This window comes from Salarias fasciatus, chromosome 1 (genome assembly GCF_902148845.1).
Source record: "Salarias fasciatus chromosome 1, fSalaFa1.1, whole genome shotgun sequence".
Taxonomy (NCBI): domain Eukaryota; kingdom Metazoa; phylum Chordata; class Actinopteri; order Blenniiformes; family Blenniidae; genus Salarias; species Salarias fasciatus.
This window is the reverse complement of record NC_043745.1, coordinates 18,895,111-18,914,331: the sequence shown is the minus strand read 5'-3', so window position 1 is coordinate 18,914,331 and position 19,221 is coordinate 18,895,111. Positions and strand designations below refer to the sequence as shown.

At 39.5% G+C, this 19,221-nt stretch overlaps 1 protein-coding gene and 1 non-coding gene across 2 annotated transcripts in view; both read right to left on the bottom strand.

Moving 5' to 3' along the window:
* LOC115388994 (CUB and sushi domain-containing protein 1-like) overlaps positions 1–19,221 on the bottom strand; it is a 270,349-nt gene that overhangs the window by 36,742 nt on the left and 214,386 nt on the right. Inside the window, exons 44-52 of the mRNA XM_030092348.1 lie at positions 13,590–13,735; positions 12,471–12,551; positions 8,114–8,227; positions 6,658–6,774; positions 6,449–6,520; positions 4,607–4,753; positions 1,409–1,597; positions 1,125–1,310; positions 320–517 (exon numbers count right to left, since the gene is read on the bottom strand). Coding sequence (XP_029948208.1) covers positions 320–517; positions 1,125–1,310; positions 1,409–1,597; positions 4,607–4,753; positions 6,449–6,520; positions 6,658–6,774; positions 8,114–8,227; positions 12,471–12,551; positions 13,590–13,735 — 1,250 coding nt within the window. The remainder of the gene's footprint in view (positions 1–319; positions 518–1,124; positions 1,311–1,408; positions 1,598–4,606; positions 4,754–6,448; positions 6,521–6,657; positions 6,775–8,113; positions 8,228–12,470; positions 12,552–13,589; positions 13,736–19,221) is intronic.
* trnar-ucg (transfer RNA arginine (anticodon UCG)) lies at positions 18,901–18,973 on the bottom strand. Its single transcript has one exon. It is a non-coding gene; the product is annotated as a tRNA-Arg (tRNA).

Genomic DNA, 19,221 nt, shown 5'->3' with positions numbered 1-19,221 from the left:
AACAGGTACCGAAAAATACCGGTATCGATTCGCAGGTACCGAGTATCGGTATCGTATCGATTCAGATGTGAAAGGTACCCATCCCTATTTCTGAGCTTGAACAGAGATAAAGCTTCATTTAGCATTTCACAAGAGAGATGTAGACGCATTAGGCGGTGAAGAAGCAGACGATGACGCTATTACGGTGGAGTTTTATTATCTTGTTCAGAGGTTGGGAGGTGGTCAGGTGGTTTGGAGCCAAATAAATCTGTTGGAAGCAGTACTTCCAACAGTTAGTACTTTTGCACAAGAGATTCACAATTTGGGCATCAGTACTTACTCTTACAAGCAGCTGGGTCATCCGATCCCTCCCAGGTCCCGTTGGCAAGGCAGCGGAGAGTTCGATGTCCCACGCCTAAATAATAGCCCGTCGAGCATTCAAGCATCACCATTGAACTAAATTCTCCCAGTCGACCAGAGAGCAACCGGTAGGTCATGTGATCCAACAGGATGCCTTCAAGGCTGGGGCAGTGGATCGCTGCAATCAAAACCAAGTTTATCCAAAATTACAAGCGCAGCGTATAGATGAGGAAAGCACACACTGTAAAGGAAGGAACCTTGGAACTGAACATACGCGCAATAAAAATAATAAAAGAAGAAGAATATTTACTCTTCAAGATACATGTTTTTCAACTGATAGCTTGTGAAATTAAGCCAATTCAAAACAGCCACTATCAACAGAAATGATAACATCAGGCTGAGAGATAAAAGTATTCAGCGTACATGGAGTTGATTTGTTGCTGTTCCAAAAACAAGTTTCAGGGATCTCTTTGGGAGGCTGCCAGGGATTCCACAGCTTTATGCAGCTACATGCTTGAGAAAACCATAATAATCCAAACCCAAATACCAAGAGCAGACCTGGGAAACTGAGCATTGCCTTCATTTAATTAGGCTCCTGCTTTCGCATGTCTGCGAGAGCGTTTTGGCAAATCATAGATGACAGAAGACGGTCAAAGACTTTCTTAAAAGCAATCTGGAGGTCGTATCTGCTGCTCTATCACCTGTCCACACTATTTTGTTATCGTCTCCCTTTTTAGACGTACTTCTCATTTTCACAAACTGCTCTTAACTGACAAGTCACTCACGTAGACATCTGGGGACGGAGGCGGCGTTACTCCAGCTGCCATCCTCCAAACACACGGCTGTCATCGGGACGCCCGGGTCAAGGTGGTAACCATGGTTACACTGATAGGTGACTTGGCTTCCGACTGTATACTGGTAAGCATGGAAACTGCCGTTGCCTGGTGACTGAGGTATTCCACAGGAGACAGCTGCCAAAACACAGAGAAAAGAGGAAATCCTCTCAAACTGCGACTCCCTGATCTTGATCAATTTCTTCTTGTTCGCCGTTTATTGTTTGAACTTGTACCTTGGCAGAACGGTGACGGCGTGTCCCACTGGTAAAGCCCGTTGGAGTCGAGCCTGCAAGTGGCGTTGCTCGAGCCGACCAATCGGTAGCCACGATTACAGAAGTACTGAAGTCTGCTGCCTGGACGGAGTTTAGTCCGGTTGACCACACCGCCGTTCAGGGGAGGATCGTTAATGCTGCAGTAAGCAGCTGAACACACAGGAACAAAGACACAGGGAGACGAGGAGAAGAGCTTCGTTTTGTTACACTTCACAAGAAACACAACACAGCCAATCACTGACATGGAGTATATCTAGACATAGTTGTGAACAGCAGGTCGGAGCTTTTTAGTGAAACAAAGTGTTTATCTATCTTTGCGGGGTGGGAGAGCATTGATTAAATGCACAGCAGACGTCATCTCTGACCCTTCTGTCGTTGTACTGCCTCAGACTTAACATGAAACACAAACTGAATATAATAAAGTTTGAATAAAATAAGGGACTTTTTACAAACTATTTCCATGTCTTCCTAGCAGAGACTATAAAAGACAGAAGTGGAAAAGCATGAGCAGCCAGTTAAACACATCGCTACCCTGGGCCACTTGGCACTGCTTCTCCTGTCCGATGTGGTCATTGCCTCGACTAATGTTGGCTTTTTTCTCTTTTGGCTTCACCTTGGTGGAATGACATTCCTACTCGGGACCACAGAGTCACTCTGTAATTGTTATTATTTTTGCTATAAACTTCTCATTCAGGTAAATATTGTCCATCTGTCTTGATCAAGTATGTGAATTGGCTTTTCTTTGTTGTTGTCTTTTTTCCACTGCCTCAAAGCCAGTTTGTTAAATCTGAGAATAAAGAGAATCAGAGAATAAAGGTCACATTTAGGTCTTTCAATTTAGGTTTATTTGAGGGCTTCTCTATCTGGCATCACTTGGTTATTACTCAGTTATACTGGCATGTCCATTGAGATTAACCTCCATCCTGAAAGAAATATCAACATTTCAATTCCTGCAAGAATTACAACCATCTGAAATGTATATAGGCTAACTATATTCTAATATATAGCTGCACCATTGCAGGACTTTGATTCCAGAGAGAATTTGTGAAAGTAATAAGTTATTTTCAACAATGTCTTAAGAAAATTGAAACTACACCTACCACAGAAAAAAAAAAGAAAGAAAAATCAGGATATACGGCAGTATGGGGATCCCATTGTTCTCAACATTTACATTCAGAATCATTAACAAATCAAAAACAAGTGCTGCAGCCTCTACAGGTACCTTCAGTAACTTGGTTTTGCAAAAATAATACGTCAGTTAATACAATGATTACTTCGCTGAGATTCAAGTTACTATAGTCATTAAGAGCTAGAGTGCTAATTGATAAATATTCCCAGGGGTTTTTTAAGCCTTTTTACCAGACAATAGTTAAACTGAATCAGTTGCTAGTAATCTGTGAAGTGAAAGGGTTTAGGTGGCTGTTCCTGCGGAGTCCAGCTATGATAATTAGGCTCTGTGATGGCTATCAGGCTGTGCCATTGTAAATCCTCAAAGCCCCTGAAACTCCTAAATTCCCACACCACTCAAACTCCCATCGAAACCTTTCTCACACAAGCAAAGTGTAGAGCCTTTGTGGCTTCGCCAACAGCTGTGAGCTCCTTTGCTTTCGCAGTTCTAATACCGGCTGCAGCCAGCGGCCTGACAGGCGGCTTCATCGGAAGGCTTCAGCCTCGTCACATGTCCAGCTGTGATCCCCGCTCTCTAATGGCTACTTTTTACATCAAAAACACTTTTTCACGCCACTCTGTCTTAAACAAGCACAGATGGGTTACTCTGCAACTTGAACCAACTTTATGTTTATGGCACATCTGTTTAGAGGAAACTACAGTAGTCAGCTCCACTCTCTTGATATGCTGCTTTGTCTAAAGGCAGTGGCTCATCTTTCCATCACTGGTATTTAGTGGTACATGAATTTTATTTTCACTCGAGTCGTCGCAACAATGAACTATTTTCATAATACTGATACTGTACATTTCACCCTAAAGTTCATACTATGTTAATAACTACCAATACATGAATTCCCTTGTACATCTTGACTATGATTCAATACTTTAAAAGTTCTACAAAAATATAACGGTTTTGTTCTTTGTGCTGCAGTGACATTCTGTGAAAAATATTTTTACTGCTGACCACAATTGATGATATTCTCTTAACTTTCTAATTCACAAGCTAATTTTCTTGGCGATATTCTAGTTTTCTGCATTATTTAATCATAAAATGTGACGTGATCGATGTCTGAGACACAGGTGTAGGCAAAGACAAAACTACCAGACACCACACAAACGTTTCTTTCATGTGCATTTTGATCGTGGAAGAAATGTGTGAACTCAGAGCCAAAAAAAAAAAAAATAATAAAAGAGAGGCTATTTGCAGTTAGGAATTCTTGAGTAAGCAAGACTATATTCTAAGAGGAGAAGTGACTTGGAGATATAAATCTCCTGACTTAATCTTAATCCACAACTAGCATCTGCTGATGTGAGCCACGACTCAAAAGATCCAAATCGCTTAAGGCGAACACTCAACAAGTGTTTAAAAACTTCACCAGCCCATCTTCAAGATTTCAGACCTTCAGTAGTCCACAGTGAGACAAATACATATGGACATTATTTAGCAGCTCTTCTCCCTGAAGTGACAGTCGAGGTGACGCTATGAATACAATGCAGGACGCTCAGTGTGACGTGAAAAAAACTCCAGTAAGAGCTAAAGACTTGAAGAAATCACAGGATTTAGTTTACGTTTCACTTCATGAGCATGCCAAACAGAAATCATCGACCGGGCCTCACGACATGCCACAGTTCTATTGAAATTAAATTAAGATTGAACTTTTTTTTTTTTGGAAGAATGCGCACAGTTGTCATTAGGATTTGAGGAGGATTTGCTATCTTGAGGCATGTACAGGTTAACACTAGCAGAGAATCTTTACAGCATGATGTCCACATGCTGAAGCTCAGCAGAGGTTGGGTGATGCATCAGCACAACGATCCTGACCACAAAAGAATGTATATATATATATATATATATATATATATATATATACACACACATATATATATATATATATATATATATATATATATATATATATATATATATATATATATATATTCAACTGGAAAAACAGAAAAAAAAAGAAAAGCAAAGAGTGGTCTTGGATGTACCTGAATATCGTATTTTGAATCCTCTCTTGTTGGTTGCATGGTCCGTGGACCATCGTAGATACAGCTGGTTTGTTTTTGAGGTGAAGTTCAGCTGGGAGGAGTGGTTACCACTGAGAGCAACAAGTAAAGGGCTCTGTCCGGAAGATCCTACAAGAAAAATACAAAAAAAAAACATGCGTGAAGGTTCAGAGCAGCTGTGGCTGCAAAAAAAGACACTTTTTTTGTTATACATATCCTTTTTCATTTGGATACAACATGTGATTTTGTAATTTGAACACGTTGTGTGTTCACTGAAGGAGAATGGGCAGAAAAGGATAAAATGAGACACAGATTAGTTCAAACATGTGTAATCCACTTTCCTAAATGACTATTGGCGTATTACAAGGTGGAAACGAGCAATAGATCGCAGTCACAATGTGTTTTATCGTTCCTAAAAGATGACGCACATGAAGAGTGACAGTATCAATAAAATGCTAACTAGTCCCAAATTACTCGGTCTACATGTATTTTGAAATGAGCATATTGCTGAGCTCCATCTCGGGTTTATAGAGCGCAGCTCTGCACCTGTGCTCATGTCTGCCGTCTGAAGAAAAGAGACGATTAGGCTCTAAGTAACCGTCTCCTCGCTGAGAACGACACACCAGCCATATCAACTTTTTACAGACTTTTTTTGTTTTAAATGGCAAAATATCATTTATTTAAAAGTTTTCCCCAAATTGTCAAGATAAACATTTACAAACACTTATTGACATTTTTTGGCTTTCGACAATGCTGCGGTAAATCAGAGAGAAGCCCGGCAACATCCGCCTCCTCCACAATGGTGCTGCTGCTGTCGGCACATCAAAGAGCGCCAGAGTGTGTTTGGAACCAGGCGAAATAAATACAGATAGACAGAGCTGAGTGGGATACACATATTAGCTGCATATATCATACCCTGCTTGTGAATTCCAATAGAAATCACATATTTCAAAGGATAGTGAGATCAAATTCAGAGTTTGTCTGCTTGTTTTGATGTTTGCTGTTTTTAAACTAACTTATGGTTACAAGGAAAAGGGCCCTCATAACCTAAACCAGCATCTGATTTCAGTGTGTGTGTGTGTGTGTGTGTGTGTGTGTGTGTGTGTGTAGACATCGGCTCTGTTAATTGAGCCGCTCGATTCTGAAATGGGTTATCTTCAAGGTGTTGAGATTCACGATAGGAATACCATGAAAGAAGGTAGAAAACAGTGAACTGGTCAGTCTGAGACGTCTCATCTCTCACACAAACACACACACGCAATTAATCCGTAACACATGCATATTTACTGTTACACAACCCAATTTTGAAGTCCATGGGGGTTAAATTCCCAACTTCATAACTGACAATTAAGCGTTGTGTATCTTATTAAGGGTTCTTTTACTAACTCAAATTAAAGCTTTAAGTAAATATATGTGGCCGCATGGTGGTTAGCGCTCTTGCCTCACAGCAAGAAGGTCCTGGGTTCAAATACCGACCGGGGCTTGGGGCCTTTCTGTGTGGAGTTTGCATGTTCTCCCCGTGTGTGTGTGGGTTCTCTCTGGGTACTCCGGCTTCCTCCCACGGTCCAAAAACATGCATGGTAGGTTAATTGGTCACCCTAAAATTGCCCCTCGGTATGAATGCGTGAGTGAATGGTTGTCTGTCTCTACATGTCAGCCCTGCGAACTGTCCAGGGTGTACCCCGCCTTCGCCCACAGCAGCTGGGATTGGCTCCAGCCACCCGCGACCCCGAAAGGGACCAGCGGCAGAAAATGAATGAATGAATGAATGTGGCCACACTAAAGTTCAAGCAGGTTAAACAAGAGGCAAAAAGCAATGTGTACCATCGAAGATTTCCAGTTCGTCAAATTGCTTCTCACTGTGGAACATCTCCACATAGATATTAATGATGTAACCTGCAAAACAAAGCAAAAAACATAGCGACAAATAGTACATACACAGACAGCTCATGTATACGAATTTGCATATACGTATCTATCCTGACAAATTACTTTCGACACATTTTAGTCACCCTGTAATGCACATACTGTACCTTGAACCATCCGCAGCAGCCAGGAGCACGTCTGGCTGTTTGGGTAGTTGCTGGGAAAGCCGGGGCTCAGTATGACTCCTGAGGAGGAAAACCGCTCCTCATTGGCCGGGCACTGGGCTGCGTGGGTACCAGACAAAAGATGATTAAAAAAAGAAATTCATCCTCTTTTACCAGTTTAGGCCTCATTTACAGCTGTTTGCTGACCTGCCTCTTTCCCTTTCAGACTCAAACAATGAGTGGAATTCACACTCTTATTTATTACATGCTCATTTACCACTAACGCTCTGGAAGTCAATCGATTTCTTTATAAGATTTGACTGTTGAAGTTACAGGACGTCAACAGAAACCAAGCTGAAATCTAAGTAGCTTGAACTTTCATTCCATTTCTTCTTATGAGATTTGTTTTTCTTCTGATCTATAATAGACAGAAGATTGTGTTCATTTCACATTATGGTGAAGGCTGAATGTCTCTTCAACACTCAGCTGTGAAAGGAAAGAAAAAGTAACTTTCTCAGACGAGCAACTCAGATCAATATTAATTTGTCTCATACAAACACCAGAATTCACTAACAGCGCTTCCCAGAGAGGAAAATGTAGCGTTTCACTTTTCTGACGTCTCCTTAGTTCTCAAACCAAACATGCCACATCGATGGCAGAATGGACCGCTGCAGTGAATAAACACATTGAACATCTAAGGCTGAAAAGGACTGACAGCTTTTAGACAAGAGTCGAGCCATTTTACTCACACTATCACTTTTAAACTCCACTTGAATAGTTTGAAATTTCAAACCACTTTTTGTTACAGCTTTTCAATCCAAAAGCAGTTTTGATGTTTTTAGTGCGCCTTCTGCCTAATTGTGATATTTAGATAGTGATTTCCGACTTCTCCCCACATGACTCATAATAACCCACTGAGAATGACACTCAGCTGGCTGCTCACAGCTGGGACTTCTGCGTCTGAGAGGGGAAAAAGAAGAAATAATCTCTCGGCAATAGCACAAGTTTTCTCACATTGTCTGTATCGAGAGTGCTTCTGTTGTAGCAATATGCTCCTTCTTGTATCAGTCTCATATTGGTCTCAGACTACTGGCTCAAAGTTTGACAAAATGTGAGCGTTACTAGAGATTCTTTTTAGGTTCAAGCCAAGATTTTTCAAGGAAGCTCTCAAGGTTTTACAAATCCGTTTGTGATCTTCCTGAAGCTTGATGATATAAGCTGTCGTTGAGAAATTACAATTTCTCTACCGGATTTGGGGTTGAGAAATGTGGATGTTTACAAGCTGGGGGTGATGTAATAAACATCTATTGATTTTCATGTTGAAATACCCTCAGTTGAAGAAATTCCACAACTTCGGCTCCACTTGTTTAGTTTCTGAAAATCTGTGTCCTGCTTGTTCCTTGACTTTACACTGGAGATGTAGACAATAAAGTATTTTACCTTGAGTTTATTCTCTTACCTTGACATGATGGTGGTGGACTTTCAAAAAGCAGGTGGGAATTGAGTCTGCACATCAGCTCCGCCTTTCCGACCAGAGTGTATCCAGGTAAACAGCGATACTTCACAATGTCACCTAAGAAAGAAGGGAAGAAACTCAATTTAACGGTTTTCTGATCCTCTGCACTTCTTTCTTCATAGCTGCCAGGTGGGCCTGAATCTGTGTAGATCTCACTAGATCTTGATAGTATTTTGTTGGTTTAATAAAACCACAATGTTGGGAGAATAGCTGAAAATTTGCTTTGTGTGGACTGCGTACATTTCGCTTCAAATGAAGACAATGGATTTTTATCTCCATCTGTTCATTTGATTTCTGCCGGGGAAACTTCAGGTGCTTCACAACAAGTGAGGAGAAGAGACAGCATCAGATCCACCAAACACTGGCTTTCCCATTGCAGAGCATAAAGCCAAACTTGAAAAAAACTGCGACAAAAACGTCCTGTTTTAGATTTTTATTTTGTAAATAGAGCGTTACAAGTTGATGTTGCCTCTCTTGCTCAATTTTGAGAGATACAGTTTGACAGGCCTGCCATCTTAAAAGTGGAGGAGATGTACCAGCTGTCAGCGAGATGTATTACATTGCTTCAGACTGCGTCTAGAAAAAGTACACAAAGGCTCACAGCATGGGGCAAGAAGTTTAAAATTGCTGAACACAACAAACAAGAACATTCAACCTTTTGGTGAGGTGTTCAAAGCTTGTATAATTTGCTTTCAGATCAATAACAAAGCTAGCGGTGTCTGTGATGTACTTTATTCTGCCAGGTATTATGAAACCAAACTTCACTTTCACAGCTTGAGAGGTTTAAAGTTTGTGTGGTTATTAATACCCCCAAAACCATCTCCCACATGTCTTTTGTCTGTCAGTCGCTGTCTTTACACGACACCCAAACAAACAAATTATTGAGTCATTCCAAATAAAACTGGACTTCATAAGAACACGGATGTAATGAGAGGAGGTGTTCTGTGCATTGCACGAGAGATGGAAACCAAATCCTCATGGAAAACGGTAAACAGGAGCTAAAAAAAAAAAGCAGCCAGCTGACTACTGAATGTGAACAACAGGAAGCCTAATGAGGTTCATTTCTTGTATGAATACAAAGACGCTAGGAAGCTTGAAATTGACCATTGTTGTGGTCTTTAAGGTTGCAGGACGACGGGAAATGGGCCAATGTTGACACACTGAAAGAGCGAGTGCAAAAATCTACCAAGTGGCGGCATTGCTCATGGATATGGATGAAGAGCAAATGAAAAATTCCAACTAAATGTCTATGTTGTGGCTATAACTTTAGCGCAGCTAAGCTGTGCATGGATTAAAATGTACTGATTTGATATCAGCTTCAGTCTAAATGTTTTCTGGTTTCCCCACTCATTAAAGCAGGTCGCAGCAATTTGATGCCACATTTATACAGGATACTTGAGCTGAACTGTAAACGGAAGGAATCCTGATCTCTTTGTCTGCAACCTGCCAAGAATATTTTTCATTGCCCCCACTTCAAACCTGATGCAGAGGTCTATGAACCCTTGAATGAACTTGTAATGAAAAAAAAAAAAAAAGAAATCCTTGCCAGTGTAAAGGTCCTTAATTAAAAAAAAAAAAAAAAAAAAAAAAAACTGCAAAGAAAAAAATAACCCAAAATCTTTCAAAAATCAGCAAACTTTTATGAATATGTGGGAAGGTGACATTTTGAAAGGTAAAATAAATTACCACTGGACAGGCAAATAGCTCTTGCTGAGGTTTTATGAAAAGTCTCTTATTATTTTTTTCTTCTATCAAAATTATAGCTCCGGTTGATCTGAAAGGTCACACAGAATAAGATGTTTCACGTGAATCACATAGATAGGGATTAGGGGAAAAGGAGATAGCTTGACAAGCGATCATTTCAACTGAAATAAATAACTTGAGAGCGTTCAATGGATTAAGAAAGGAAAGGAAAAAAAAAACTTAGACGAAACCGAAATCTGTCATAATTCAATAAGCTCAGAAAAAGGTAGGCATACTAAAAAAAATGAATAAAAAGGCCATGGCATGTTCAAACTGGAATGTTAGATTGTGCTCAAGTTTTAAAATCAATACACAATTTTAGCAAATGAGGTCATTGACCGCGTTAACTCTTCAACAAAATGTCAGATTTCCATTTATCTGAAGCTGAATCAGTAAACCAGCGTGAGCACACGATATGTCAAGGCTTGCTCACTGAGAAACAGACATCACAGACCCAGAATGATGTGGAAATACACTCAAGCAAACATAATGTGAAAAAAAGGTAATCTCACAACAGATGATGTGATGAGTTTTTTTATCCACAAGACCAACAATGCGCTGCAGGAACATGACAATATTCAAACGATTCATTAAAAAATGAGTTGCAGCAATGATAATGTTCAGAGAACGATGGACAGGAGAGAACATGGTGTGGAATTTAAGTCTTGTCCCCATATAATTGCCCACTTGCATCAAATCCACTACATTCTGATCAAGAAAACCTTCCATCTTTCCTGACAGACTCGACCCTCTGGCTTGCATGCTTACGGAGTCCAAGATTATAATGACCCCAACACACCTCAAAGCTTTGCAAGAACTATTTCAAGACCAAAGAGGACCAAGTAGTGCTGACTTTAATGGACTTTTCCCCACCGTCACCTGACCTCAACCCCATTGAATATTCATGGCGGCACTGGAGAATTGAAAGGGCCAAGCACCTGGTGACACCACACGCAACCCTCAGGAATAACGCTCAATCATGCCGGGATGACGCTGCCTGTCAAGTTTTTCAAACACGTACAGTCCTGGGACTGTTTGAGTTCACGCTGCCATTTGATGGCAAAGTTTGGGAGACAAACTCTGTGGATATGGCTCAGAATCTCTGAACTTATTTCAGTAACTTCACTTGAAATAGTGAAGCTGAGATTACCATTTATGATCAATAAAGCTAATGCAAATTCTAAGCATTTTTTTATGAGGCGCCTCAGACTGGCGGAATTTAAAGAAGGATCCAACACAGTACATCAATCAAAGCTGACTGATTCAAGGCCGTTTCAATAAACAAAAATACAGGACAACGAGAATTCCAAAAGGTTTTGGGCTGATGTGCAGAGGTTGTCCACACCTTGGAAATCTGTCGCTGCAATCACATTGACATTCTGTTCAATTTGAGCAACTCCGGAAAATAATACATCATATTTTTTTTTTTTTATGTTTTACATTTTTTGGGACTTGAGTTGCAGGAATGAAAACTGTTTTCAGTTAAAAAGGAAGTTGTTATTGAAGTGTTTGTGTTTCCTCACCACACTGGATGAATAATTAATCAGTGGTGGATAAAACTTCTAGGAACATCAACTTTTTTGTGTTAATATACAAGAAGTTTGTTTAACATGCGCTGGAAATACCTTGATATGAATATTAGAAGTGTTTGAATCTTTAATGTTCCTCATTTGATGGAATCAGTTGATTGGCTTTCTGAGTGAAAACCAAGTCAGTTCTGTAATCACTGCTACTGCTGGAGTAGAGCTTTGCGATGACAGAGAATAAATGAGTATTAAAAATTAAAGATGCATTCAAAATGGCAAAAGCATAAATAAGAAATGTGTTTTCTTTTATATAATTTAGTAAGCACACATTCTTTTGTTGTTGTATACTCCTGTAAAACATAAATTGCATCTAATTTATGTTTTTGAGAGATATTTGTGCATTGTGGCTTCTAACAACTGAAAAGAAAATGCTTCCGGAGCGGGTGCTACTGCTCATTTTGTTCCACTTGTGAGGATAACCAAAGAATAGATATATTCTTAGATCAAGCCAGAGAGATTATTATAAGTGAAGATAATCCAAAAAAAAAACAAACAAAAAACATACAAATAATTATAAAACAATTTGCATGGAAACACATATACATTCTGTTACAGGGCTACAATGAAACCAAACATCCATCATAAAGCACAATAAAAAAATCTGTGACAGTCTCCTTAGCATGCTATTTTTAGGTACGTGCAATTGTGAAATAATGTAGGCTATTAATGAAGTAATCAATCAGCGAAATAATGAGTTACGATGTGCCTGATCAGGTAGTTTGTCATTCTGATCTTATGATGGACCACATTAGATGGGATTGATAATTCTTCTTAATTTTTAAAAATGTGCTAAATGGTATCATAAAAAAAAAATCTTACTGATATAACCACATTTTTCATGCAAATGTGCAAGATCAGGTGTGTCAGTATCAACAAAACCATTTTGTCAGCTCCTCTGTTACAGTAAATGGTTGATTTGTTTAAGTTTTTTTCTAAATGAAGAGTAAAAACTATTATTCAGGGCCGCTCACCTATTTGGAAGTCTTCATCCTCATAGATCACCTCTGCATTGTCCACAACAGGAGGAGTGGAGCATTTCTTCAGACGGTAGGCTGGACGGAGCAGAAATGAGACGAACGTCAAGTCCAACAGAGTGAGGCTCTCATTTCATAATGCATGCAGATAAACACACACTAACACACAAGTATACACACTCTCACACAACACATGAATCCAACAACCCACTAGATGATTCATTCTGACCCCAAAGCTTGAATCTGGACTGAGAATATCCTCACTTTGATCTAGTAACCACGACACCACCCTGCACAAGGTGATTTAATTCAAATAAACAATAATCCTAAAACATAAACCGTGATATTCGATAAAGATGTTCATGAATGGTAGAAACTCAAGCGACTTTTCTCCGGCTCTCTACCTGGATGCTCAATGAAAACCTTGTTTCTCTGCGGTAGCTCAGCGATGAAATGAGAGACAGATGTTTTATTGGTTCCATAACAAAAACACATTTCCACCAGAGGCCAGTAATAGAATCAGAACTCATTAAGGCAATCTAAGTAATGTTATAAAGCTTTAAATAAACACAGGGGTGCAGCCTGAATTGAATATATGCTTACCAGAACAGGGAAAGCAACGCCGCACGCGCCTTCAACAACGGGGCATAGTGTTCCATTCTTTGTGACTAGTTTTGTGTGATTTTAACAAAACTTTGAGCTCCATTTACAAAAGCAACGGCGCAGAGTGCACACATTACCAGAAAATTACAAGAGAATGTTTTCTGCTGATGTGAAAACATCACATGAAATGCACCTATTCAGAGACATAAACTTGTTTGCTCTAAAAAACACTGAAAACTGAGAGGTAAATGGAGACTGTAATGGAAAAAAAAAAGTGAGAGAAGAAAAGCCAGATGCTCTGGCTTCTAGCTCAGTCCATTTTTACCGCTGAAAGTCCTCTTCCCTCATCTTATGCAGCTATTCACTCTCTGTGCCAACACACATCAAATCCTACATTCAAATTGCTCCTTTTTTTTTAACCCATGATAATTATTTTTCTTTTTCCATCTATTTACATACACAGAAGATGTGTAAAAATGTTCAAATCAAAGCCACCCTGTTGCATTAAGTTACCGTGGAAATTGAGGATGAAGAAGCCTCCAGTGGAGAAGTCGGAGTGAAAGCGAATCAGGACCTTTGGGCTGGAGCTGTAGGCCGACTCCAGCGCCGTGTTGCCACTGAAGACTCCCAGCTGAGGGCTCGCTGTATCTGAGCCGTCCCTAAACAAGGAGAGAGAAGGAGAGACAAAAGTGTTGATATGACTCAGCTTACTGTTTCCTCCCACTCTTCATTTTGCTAAATGTTGACAAAAGAAGAAAAGAAATGGCTTTTAGTCCAATGACAAGTCACTGGGTTCAAAAACCAGTATTAGGTGGATTTTGGTGCATTTCTCTGAACCATGAGATCCTCTTTTTTCACTGATTTTTGAAAAATGAGAACTAACAATATATTTAGAATGCCATCGAGATATTCATACAAATGAAAACCACTTTAAAATGCCATCAAATGGAGACTATGAGCTTTTTTTTCCATTCATAGCTGTGAAGGCTGACTGAAAAAAAGTAAAAAAGTACTGACATCTGTAGCAAAGGTCCCCAACCGCTGGGCCACAGCCCGGTACCCGTCTGTGGATCATTTGGTACCGGGCCGCAAAGAGAGACTAAAAAGCTTTTATTTGAAGATGTGCATTCACGTTTTTTTTGATAAACTCCTCACTTCCGTCAGCGCTTCTTTCCCATGCTCAACTCAGTTTTTTTCATGCATCATAAAGCCCTTGTTGAGGTGTTTTTATACGCCATTCTGCCGGTCCGCGTAAATTTTATGTTGCATGAAACCGGTCCGTGGTGCAAAAAAAGGTCGGGGAGCACGGGTCTGGAGTATGTGCTGAGCAAAAGGTACAGTTCCCGTGAATAGCAAACTAATCAACGAGCCGCGGCACAGCCAGCCTCGTAAAGCTAGTCTGTTTTCAGTCCAACAACAAAAATAGATGAATGGAATATAAACCCAGACACAGGAGCTCTGGGCTCTCGCTGACTACGAAAAAAAAAAAATCTACCCAAACCTGGAGAGACATTCAAACGAGCTTGGATTGAAATCAAATCTCTGCTCCTTTGAATAACTCACCCAACCTGCTGCACAAAAGAAGTTAACTAAAAGTTCACGTACTGCACCTTTAAGGTATTTGCCTGACAAATACGATATGGTAATTTGTTTGTGAAAAGGGCAGTGTAATAGGTTGACATTCAAGCGGTGGACGACGGCTTGTTCGTCGCTGGTCACACAAAACATCAAACAGCGGCCTGAGGATACGGCCGTTCTGGTAATCAGTCCACTTATCCTGACAGTGGACCGGCAGGTCAAACTCCTGGACAACACCGGCACATCTGCTGCATATTCATCACTGCCTGTAAACTGGCTTCTGTTGTGTTTCTCTCAGAATTAGTCAAACAATATTGATTGGAAAGACCTTCACAGGCTTTGCTTGAGGTTTGCTGCTGTTTTTGACAGTAGTCATTTCAGGCGATCTAAAAGACGCTGCTGTTAATGCCTGACAGTTGAAAGGCAGGCTGGATGTGGTCTTGACGTAGTCCCCACCTAAACTCCAAACTATATTATACATCCGTTACATCAGATGAAGCTTCAACAGATTCCTGCCGGCAGGAAATCCATTCTAGAGACAAAACATACACACTGTCATTCAAGTGTGCTGTAACTGTCAAAAGTGAAAAACCAAAGTGCTGACTAGTCAAGCATTAGCATTTAACACAAGTCTAAAATAAAGTGAGAGGATCACTGCATCCTCCTATGAAAGGTTATAGCTATCACATTACCTGAGTAAGTCAATAAAAGGAAGGGGAGAAACAATGAGTGGCAATTGGTAATGAAAGATTAAAAAAAAGGTACATTGTTCGTGAGAATATTTGTCTTTTTTTTTTGTTCTTTTTTTTTTCTTCACCCATTTCAAACAAGTTCAGGGAACAAAGCCCACAGATTAAAAGCTTAACTTAGCTCATTAAATATTGAGTGTTGTTGAAAGGTTACATTTTCTAACATTCCTAAATGCCCAGTTTTAGGGTTTTAATGAACATGCTATTGGATTAAACAGGGGTTTTAAAAAATTAATTCACGAAGAGTGCCTGAGATCTCTTGGCTCCTCAATAATTCAAAGTCCTCTGAAGGTGTTGGAGCTCATTTGGAGGATCAAAATGCGCTATTTGGGTCATTCAAATCAGAACCGATTTAAAATTTTTTGGCTTTAATTTTTGCTTAGAAAAGAATTAACAAACATCACACACAGTAGAATTTACAACATGCAACCTGGGAGTGGTTTTCAAAACATGGATTTACAGTAAAGTTAGGAAAATGCTCAAAGAAAAGTTTCATTTGGAGTTGGTAGGTGACCTTTATTGCAGTGGAGTTAAAAATGAACTTCTGTGGTAGCTGTTTAATGAAGCCAGTGCGGTGTCACACTATGAGACCAACCTAAGAGTTAAAAAAAGAGAAAAAAGAGAAGAAAAAAGCTGCCAGTGTGAATAACACACCAGCAACACTTTTTCAGACAACATGGGGTAGGGAATAATGAATCAGGCATTCTGTCACTTATTTAAAGCCTTAAATATAAAAGAGGGATAAAAATAGGTTTGATTTATGGAGATACAGCACTTTTTTATTTATCCACTCAGAGTACTACAAGGGGTTGACACAAGCAAATTGCAGCTGAGAGCAGGGTGGTTTTGGAAGAAATGCATTAACAAGCGATCGAGGTTGACTGATTTACCGTTAAAGGAAAGCAATGCACGCTTTTGCAACTTCAACAGCGAAATCTAAGAATAATGAAAGACTTTCTGAAAGCAAACCAATGATTCTGTGTTGGAAATGTAAAATTCTTATATATGTACTTCTATTATGGTACAGAAATGTTCACATTAACTTGTAAATTTATAATTTGTGAAACCAAATCGCTCACTACTCAGTTACTCAGTGAAGGATCAGTTTTTATTATGCAATTCTAGTTTTATCTGTTTATCTCTAGTGAACTTACCATCAAGGCAGAGTGATAAGTGAAGTGTTTATAATCAGTGCAGAACAGATGTTAAAATATAGTTCACAAATGTCAAATGAAACTGATTAATATTTCAGAAGGATTTAATCTCCACTCTCACCATTATCATTCTTTATATTCCTTCCAATGAATATCTTGTGAATAAAAGGAGTTACCCCCCCAGACTCCGTCATACAAATAATCAAATGTAAAAATGATCCATAAATTCAGTCTTTTGAATGGTTTGTTAAAAAAACTGTTTCTAAAGAACTGGCTCCCTCCAGAGTCAAATATCCCATCATCAATTGTTGCAGATACAGGAAGTCTCCAGCAGCTACTTCACATCACTTTATCCATCTGCTGCACGGAAGTCAAAGGACTGAGAATAAACACAATTTCTCTGCATTAAATTAGTGATTCTTTTTTTCCTTTTTGGTGCTAATTACAGATTCTCAAATTATGCAATTAATCGTGCTTAGTTACAGTCAGAGTCATGATTAATTAGTTAATTTGTCTTTTAATACACACCCCTAATGTATGTGCAAAGAATCACAGCATGATGAGAAAATAATTTTCAGGGACACTGGAACAAAAAAAAAAAAATCTTATGTATCACATCCATTATTTCTTCCTGTTCTTAAAAACATCAGCATACATGCTGGAAATCTTATTACAGCTTTCAAGTGCTTAAAACTATTGATTTTTTCCTCTCTTCATTTTCAGAACAAGAATGGATTGAATATCACTTCTCACACTACAATACTGTCAATATGATGAAAGAAAAAAAAACATGGTGAGAAAAACCAAGGTAGTTTTTGATTGAAGGAGAATTAACTACCACACAGTGTTTCTCTGATGTGAGATCCATTGCTCACTGTTAGCAACGGTTCAGTGGTTTTGGGCACGGAGCCAAACACAACTGGTGGAAAACCACAGAGAGACTTTGGCTTTAGTCCCCGACATCTGGATGCAGCTGCTGTCACACAAACCCCATGGGCACAGGGGGCAGAGACCAGCAGACGCACATCAGTGAAATATGGTGCACACAGGCGCATGTTCAACACACATCCCCCACAAGTTTGATTATTGAGAAACCAAATGAGGCCCAGGTTGAAAAAAGAAGGAAATCAGCTTGAATTTTCAGTGTTACCAGTACAAGTGAAGAACTGGCCAAACGAATGCTTCCTCGTATCAGATGAAAACAGTCAGCTGTTTCTGACGGCACAGAGACTCACTAAACTAAAGAGAAGCCATGTAAATGCATACGTGTTGTTAACTATGTTATTTACTCAGTATTTATAGCACACCCAAAACTAATTTTTAGTTTTCCAGTAGCACTGTGAATTCTTAGCTATCTTCCACTGTAAAATTTGTTTTTTATTAACAGGCTTGTTTTTTTTTCTCCATCTTGTCATGATTAATTGAGAATCAGTATCAGAATCAATTTTAACTCTTAATATCAATCATAAACAGTTTCATATTAAAAATAACTTATTCTCAGAATTTCTTACTATCAGCTCATATGAAGCACAGGACGTTTTGTGCCACTGAATGATAAACCCGATCAAAGGTCTAAATCATGTCAGCAGCAATGGACGCTGATCAATCAGTTATCCTGTCATTAAAGAGCTGGTAGTCCCATACGGTTGGTCCCGGGAGAGCACCTTATTCTCAACGCTGGTCTTGACCTTCAGGACCATGTCTCTATAAAATCCATTGTCAATTCTGTCGTATGATTTGCTGAATGGCCTTTGAGCTGCTTCACCCACTGTTGTGGGCGTGAAGGTAAGTGTCAACTCTGCTTGAGTAGCTGTGACTACACGCATTTATGTCCCTCCAACTCAAACACACACAAGTCAGACCCTGTGCCAGGAAGGCTGTTGAAGCTTTGGAGCTGTCAAAGAAAGAGACGTCTGGATCTTCTGTAGAACAGAGATCAAACAATCCAGTGAAACCTCTGGATGACCTTTGGCTTTGGAGTTTAAAAAAACCACCAACGTCGGGTTGATTTGCTTATTCTGCAGCTTGATGATGCAACGAGCTTAGAACTTGCGTGCATTTGGCAGAGGTATCCTTTACTCAGTATTGCTGTGAATTTTTTGAAACAAATGGGTAGTGGCCTGGTTTTCTTTTCAACTCTAGTAAGATGTTTTGACTTCAATAGGACTTTGGAGGCCATTGCACACTAAGTGTTTTATTGTAGCAAGCATACAATCAGATTTTGATCAAATATTGTATTTTGTCAACATGTGCAAGAGAACCCTCTCACTGTCGGGCCCTTCACTATGAAAGCTCAATGTGGAAGACCAGAGATGTCATGTATGAAATTCTCTAAAGAGTTTTTGAGCTAGCCAGGAGTCGAACCTGGAATCTTCTGATCCGAAGTCAGATGTGTTGTCCATTGCGCCACTAGCCCTCTCTTGATGAGGATTTTCACAAAAAAACAAGGTCATCCAAAAATACGTATTGAGGCGACAGTCATACAACATTTTAAAGGTAACATTTATAAGTGAATCCATGATGCTCTGATTGACAAGAATCAACAGGAGAGATCATGTCACTCTAATATTAGCCTCTCTTTATTGGTTTCCTGTTAAATCGAAAATAGAATCTAAAAATCATCTTTTTTAAAGCTCTTAACAACTGAGCCCTATCATACCTTAA